Source organism: Vicia villosa, linkage group LG7 (genome assembly GCF_029867415.1).
Source record: "Vicia villosa cultivar HV-30 ecotype Madison, WI linkage group LG7, Vvil1.0, whole genome shotgun sequence".
NCBI classification, from domain to species: Eukaryota; Viridiplantae; Streptophyta; class Magnoliopsida; order Fabales; family Fabaceae; genus Vicia; species Vicia villosa.
Window position 1 is genome coordinate 116,824,625 of NC_081186.1, and position 7,836 is coordinate 116,832,460.

Genomic DNA, 7,836 nt, shown 5'->3' on the forward strand with positions numbered 1-7,836 from the left:
GAAAAAATATTTGAAAAAGTTTTTTAAAATTTTTTTTAGTATATTTTTTATATTAAATACAACCATTTTCAAAGTAATACTTTTTGTTCTTCCTTTGTCCAGTATCTTATTGTTTTCCTTAATTTTCTTATACTTTTTCTAAAATTTATCTTTCCTTTTTTTAAGAAATTCCCAACTTTTATCACTTTTACACCTAGACAAACTTTTAAGGTATTTCCTTTTTATTTAAATTTTATTATCATATTATGGACACATTCATTTGATCATCAAAGCCTCTTTAATATTTATATCTCATTTATTACAATTTAATCTTCCATGGCATCTTGTGCCACATAAGATTTGTATTTTTGTGTGGCTTTTACAAACTTTTTTATAAATACTGTTTTAATATAATAAATTATTTATCTTTTAAATTAATATATATTTATTATTATTCAATGAGTTTATATTATTTTAAGTGATCCATTGAATTTAGAAAAAGCAATAGATGAACAATAATCCATATATATATTATCACATGAATTTAATATATAAAATTTGACTAGAAACCAATCCAAAACATCCTTAATTCCTTTATTACCCTTTTTCAACATTTGTCCTTTGGACAAGAGAATCCAAATATCATAAATAAAAGCCTTAATTTATGTTCAAAAATGACCAAACCAATAACTATAGCAGCGGTTTCAAAACCTCTTAAATCCATTGCACTATCCTAACCGTTAGGATCATTTTCTCCCCCAAAAAACAATGATTTTATAATCAATCTCAACCGTTGGATTTGATATAACAACTCATTTTCACTTAGTCAAAATCATAAAATGGACCCCACGAATATGATTCCAATGAACATCAACAGAATCAACCTTCTTCTTCCACAACTCTCTACTTCTCTTTCTCACCATTCATCTTCACTTTGAGTCACACCAAAGCCACTTAGATTCCACATAAAAAAATGATTTTTTTTTAAAGGGTTTTTTTTGGGTCCTCATTTTTTTCTTGTTTATCATCTTCTTTATCTTTAAGAGCTTGTGGGCTATGTTATATTAATATATATACCTTTGAAGCTTTATTTTTTTCTTCTTGTTTTTTATATAATGAGTTCAGGTGCAAACTTGGTTAGTACAATTATTGGATTTGGCATGAGTGCAACATTCATTGTATTTGTTTGTACAAGAATAATCTGTGGAAGATTTAGAGACAGACATGTGGGTTCACGTACTATATTTCAGATTGAATCGAGGCCAGATATTGAACAGGTAAATTTTCATTTTAATGTATATGTATATTTTTTATTCTTACTATTTCATCTGGTCTCGATCATTCTGATTCATATATAGACCAGATACATTGTTTATTTTTTTTGTTTTATTATAGTGTAATTGCTGAGATTATGATTTTTTATTTATTTGATAGCCAGAAACGGATGGCAATGAACCTGAGCCTGCATTTGTTGCTGCAATTCCTACTTTGAATTTCAATCAAGAGGCTTTTAATACCATTCAATGTACACAGTTAAGTTTAATATCTAATTTGAATATCATATTATATTATTATTGATAATGATTACAAGTTTTTTTACAAAGTAATTTTTCAAAAATTATTTATTTTTTAATAAATTATTGACCTATAACTTTGCTTTTTTACAGGTGTGTGATATGTTTGGGAGAGTACAAAGAAAAAGAAGTGTTGCGCATAATACCTTATTGTGGACACACTTTTCATCTTTCTTGCATTGATGTCTGGCTAAGGAAACAATCAACTTGTCCTGTGTGTCGTTTGACATTGCATAATGTTTGTGAAGAAAAACATGCTTCAGAAGAGAATGAGAGAGAAGTTGAAGTTAGTGCAAGAGAATCAGAATCAGAGTTGTGATGATGATAAGAGAGAGGTTATGAAGAAGGAATTGTTGTATATTCTTGAAAATGGTCCTTAGATGATTAGTACATCATACATGATGGAATTTTTGGGGGGTTTTACTAAATAATAATTTGGATTCACTTATATTTAGTGATTATTTAGTGAAACCCACATGAAATGTAGGGAATGATAGTTTATATAGGAAGAAGTATCTTGAGTAATAGTGAGTTTCCCTTCTATTTATATGCCTTTATGTCAACTAACATGGATTGGTTTGTGTAGAAGGGATTATAGTTTCTTTAGTATAAAAAGATTAAGTATTTGATCTTTAATATCAATGAATATAGAAAATTAAATTATGTTTTCATTGGGTTGAGTGAAATTTAGTTTTTATTGACATGACATATGATTAATTATACTATTATAAAATATACATTTTATATTACTTCTATCAAATAATAATTCATATTTGAACGCCTTCATTTTTTCATTTATTAAAAATCTTTTCACTACGATTCAGACTATTATAAAATATACATTTTATATTATTTCTATCAAATAATAATTCATAATTAGACGGCTTCATTTTTTCATTTATTAAAAATCTTTTCACCACGATTCAGACTAACAATTGTAGTGATATATTAAAAATTTCACGTTTTGAATCCTAACACCTATAATTTTTCTTTTTCTTTTTTTTTTTAACAAAAAACGTGTGTCCACTTAATTTGTATATTTATATTAAAATTGAAATAATTTTCATCTCGATCATTATTTTCAATAGTGGTGAAATGTGACATTCATTTTTACAATCTCAGAGAGTTTAGTTTTCACAATCTCAAAGAATTTAGCTTTTACAATCTCCCATAGAGTATAGTTTTTTTTTACAGAAAATCTCAATTTTTACAATCTCAAGTAGGTATGGCAAAAAAGCTGGACCTAACCATCCCACCCCGATCCTAACGGGGAAAAGTCAATTTAATTGAGAGCGGGGGCGAGTAAGGGGAAAACCTGATTTTTAATTACATAGGCGGGGGTGAGATTGAGGGATGTTATCACCCGCCCCCACCAAGCACTCGCCTATTAAATTTATTTTATTATCCTTACTTTTTATAAATTTATTACACACGAACCTTTCTCAATCTTAAATTATAAGTTTAATATCATTATTATTCATGTTTTTTAAAATACAAATTAAATAAAAATGATCAAGTATTATAATTATTTTTAAAATGATCAAATATTGATTATTGACTTTTATTGCTATGAGAATAATATATATTTAAAAAAATACAATTTATGCAAGTAGGGACAGGGCGGGGAAAAACGTTCCTTATTGGGGCGTTACCCGCGACTGGATCTGGGGGCGGGGTGGGGTTGGTATAGAAAGACGGAAGCAGGGCTAGGAATGCTTAAACCCACCATACCTTGTTGCCATGTCTTCTCTAAGGGACGCTTTGTGCACAATATCTTCATTCATCTTTACTACCTTGAAGATTCCGGCATTAAAGATCGGTGTTAAGGTTCAAGCATATTGTTTACTTGATAAAGTGAAACTTAACATTAATCTTTAAACCAAATTTTCCAATATAATGTATTAACTTTTGAAGAATGGAATATGAAGTTTCACGCGGAATGAGTTAGGTTTAGTAAAAAGGTGAATGACGTGCTTGTTGAGCTTTTATAGACAAATCCCTACATCATTTCAACATGGTTAAGAAGAGAAACCTTGGTAACATGTATAAGATATCACTATGGTTGTTTTTGTCGAACATCGAGAAAAATGTTTATCTTAAATTAAAACATTACGCATTTTAGTTTACTTCCTTTATAACATAACAAAGCCCTAGAGAAAGTCCTTTAGAACAGAAGGAGGCAATAACAGATACCAATCTCAATAAGACACCAAGCAAACTCTACCATTTCAAGTCTGAATCACTGAAGGGAAAGATGAAACTTCAAGAAGGGTACACGAAAATCATTCATTGGCATATTCATCTTCTTCACATTTATGATACATTAGATATTTCACCATCATTCATGTTAGAGGGCGTGTTGAGTTGTAATGTTTCTATTTGTTATTTTGATCGTGACTGAATGCTATATTTTGTTGAGATACTAATAGGTTTTTGTTGTTGTTTAATGTAATATGTTGTTATGATTGAGTAAGATTGAGATTGTTTTTGTGTTGTGGAGAATGATATATATTGTTGGTGTAGTTGTTTCATTGTTATTGGGTTGTTGCAGTGAGATTGTTATTGTGTTGTTGACATGTTGTTGTTGTATTATTGTATTAATGGTATATGTTGTTTTTCCATATTGTTGAAAAGTGATTTAGTAAGTTATTGTATTGAGAATGTTGTTGTTGTGTTGTTGTATTGTTAAATGATTTTACACGCTTTTGATATAAATTTCAGAATGTATTATGGATCGTAGTTTGATGAAAGTTGATAGATTAATTCAAGTGTATGAGAAAAGATATCTTGAATTCCTTGAATACGCGGAACAAAATCTTCCTGACAATAGTAGAATCTTGTATTGCCCTTGTATTATATACGGGAATATCACAAAATTTCAAAAGAAAAAATATTTCATCACCTATGTTGTGATAGAATTTGTCAAATTTATACAATATGGATGTGACCTGGTGTAGCAGATTAAAGAACAAACTACGATGTCAGAAAGACAAGAAGTTAATGTAGATATGGATGATCGACTAGAAGATATGGTCTGTGATATTGAAGAATATTCTTTTAGGAAAATTCATATTTGTGATACTTTTTGTAGTGACAAGGATGCGCCGTTATATAAGGGGTGCACAAGTTTTATATGATTGTCTCGAGTGTTAAAATTGTTTAATTTTAAGGCAAAAAGTGGATGGATGGATAAAAGTTTCACATAATTTCTTGAGTTGTTGAAACAAAGGCTTCTACAAGATATTGATTTCATATTTTGTCCAATGGGTTTGAAGTATATCAAATACATGCATGCCATAATGATTGCATATTATACATGAAAGAGTATGAAAAATTGAATCGATGCCCAAAATATGGTGAGCCATTGTTGTGTAAAATTCTAAAGCCTCACATGCAAGTATGCATGTATGTTTAAAATGTAGCAAGTGATAAAAGTAAGGATATCGTATCCACAGGGAGTGAAATTGTTACTTAATTGATTTTTCAAGAAACTATCTTTTTAGCTAAACATGAGCAAGGAGAAAAACAATAAATGTGTTTCATTAGTTCAGTATGTTTCCAAAATCAAATCTAAACAAAGTAAGGTGAGAGTAAGAATATATCAAGAGAGATTGTGTTGAGCTATGATCCATTAATATTAAAGAAGTCACTACGTGTTCAGGATGAATGGTGTCGTTCCAGGAAAGGTCAAAGTGATCTAAAAGTGTATTTCTATAATATCAAAAATGCTTTCTTAGGGCAAGGGAACAAATCTCTAAGTCACACTTGTAACCCTAATGCATGTTTGTTGGTATTCTGAAAATCTTTTATAGTTGTAGTTCCTTATCTCTAAGAGAACTAATTGAGTGAATATCTCAACCCTACTCATTTCCATCATTTTTAGTATGAAATCCACTAATTGTTGGATCTCTCATAATGAACTGAGTACAAACAGCAAGCATGGTTCTTAAAGGATACATTCTTAAACAAATATTGAAAAAGAAAAATAAGCCTAAGAGTAACTTGAAGACTTCTTAAGATGGATAATCTATAAGAGATGACTTCAGTCACACCAGAATTTATCAGCAAGTGCAGGAATGGGCTAGAAGAAGAAACTCTCCCTTTTCTCTCCATTACCTTCACACTATTTTCTTCCATATTTTTCTCTTGGAATTGTTGAACTTCTTCTTTCTCAACAAGGCTCTATTTATAGACTTGAGTTAGGGTTTCGTATGATGCATTAGATCATGGGCCTAATATGAGGATATCACATCAAGCCCAAGTAATAATCAGTGCCATCACTCTATTTCTTCTACTTATCCAACAAGGAATCAGGTACGAGGGAACAATGGTGGGGGACAAGGTGTCTTGTGGAAGATTACCATAACAAGGTGCAGGTGGCTCTACGCATACTCCACAGTGTACTATTGTAATATCTTTTTTTCTTCTAATGCCTCCAAAACTTATCCTTTTGTTTCAAATAACATTTCTTCCAAACACATCAAAGATTCCCTCCAATACTTCCATCCTTACACGTTTTCCCTAGAAACCATTTGACTTCATTATTATTTTCCTTTAGCTAAGTTCATCTTCTTTCTTGAGCTTGCGCTCCCAGTTAAAGACTACTGCAGTCTTGCCTCAGCTCGACAGAGCTAACCTTAATTCAAGCATAAAACACATTAAAACATAAAAGGGAGCACCTATTGTCACTACTATGAAACACCCATTTAACAACGGTTGGAAAATACATACAATCACGTGGGTCCAGACGTTTTTATATAGAGTATTGTCGTAAATGTGTTACTTACAATCACGGTTCTGGGACTGCTGTTGTATTCTATAAAGCGCGCACGATATCACAATGGTTAGCTAATCCAATCGCTGTGATAGACCGAAAGGTCCCAAGTTCGATTTTTAGCAACGACTTTTGGGAATATAAATTACAATTCATCACGGTTACGATTGCTTATTTTTCCATACACCTCATTAAAGAAGTACAACTATTCAAATTGATAAAGAAGTATATAATCTGAAAATTTAACTATTCTTGAAAACATGCTTAAACAAACCACTATTTTTTGAATTGCATGACTCTCATCATTCATTTCCTGCTCTTTAACACATAAAATGGGGTTCAATGGTATGATTCTTTCACTGCATCGATTCCTTCGATTCTAGTTTAATTTGAACAACATCAATTCATTGGTTGGGTCTGTTAGAATAAGATTTGGTTCTGCATTCAATCTTTTAGCTTTGATGATAACAATACATGTATTTTTTATGTAACAATTTTGTACTCTTATAGTTTCTTAAGTGTGTAGATTTACTATTTTGGTTGATTAAGGATTGCTGTCCAGAAAATCATCAGAATTAGCGTCAACACACATTAGAAGAACTATTCATCTCTTTCTGAAGTGACATCAGTAGTTATGAAGAATGTTGAATGGCTCGTCAGATAAAGGATTTACAATTTTTTCTTAAGCTAAGCTACTATATTAGATCAGAAATCAAGATTTTAAGGCTTCAGATAAGCTTTTGCTTCCAAGCTCAGAAATTAAGATGCGTCGTTCAGATAAGCTGCTGCTACAACTTTGAAGACTTCATCATGACTCTAAATACTCAACTTTCTTGTATCGTCTATGTTACCAGATCTCTTCTATGCTTTTTCTACTTCAAAACATAAGTGCATCTCAAAAAACGAATGATCAGAAACTTGCACTAGAAGTAATATGGTACAATAGTACATCACCTTTTCCACTACTGCAAGACGTATTGTACAAATCCGGATTTGGGGGTGCTCTTTGTCCCCAAAGACTTTTTGGAGCCTTTACATCAAGCTGCGAGGAAAGTTTCAACTTGTCCTTCACAACAGTCATTTTTATGAGACTATATATATGAGACACTCTCATTTGAAGATAATGTCGAATTACAACGCTACTCAAGTTGTCATACCCCAATTTTTTACCCTAAGACCCCACTCCATTATCATCATCCATTTCATATAAAATCATTCATGCATTATTTGTTAACCCAAATTATACAAAAATGTGTTTGCTTGTTTCAATATAGGTGACTGACCAAGAAGGCCCCGACAAATTAGGGTTTTGTGATTCTCAAAGAGACACAAGCTTCTCATATGCTCAAATGATTCCCATCAATAATATTCAAGATCAAGAGTGCTTCAAGTCAAGGTCAATAACTTTCAAATTCATCTAGTACACCAATTAGGGTTTTGACCTAATTCTCGGAGGAAGTTGACTTTTGGTCAAAGCATGGTCTTATCGCTCAAAAAATGATTCAAGGA

At 31.2% G+C, this 7,836-nt stretch overlaps 1 protein-coding gene across 1 annotated transcript; it reads left to right on the forward strand.

The window, feature by feature from the left end:
• The first annotated feature begins 886 nt into the window (after nt 1-886).
• On the forward strand, nt 887-2,216 carry LOC131618370 (RING-H2 finger protein ATL2-like). The gene is made up of 4 exons (XM_058889607.1): nt 887-1,256; nt 1,414-1,511; nt 1,647-1,875; nt 1,908-2,216. The coding sequence occupies exons 1-3, from the start codon at nt 1,095-1,097 to the stop codon at nt 1,870-1,872; spliced, it is 486 nt and encodes a 161-aa protein (XP_058745590.1). The 5' UTR covers nt 887-1,094; the 3' UTR covers nt 1,873-1,875; nt 1,908-2,216.
• The last annotated feature ends 5,620 nt before the right edge of the window (nt 2,217-7,836 follow it).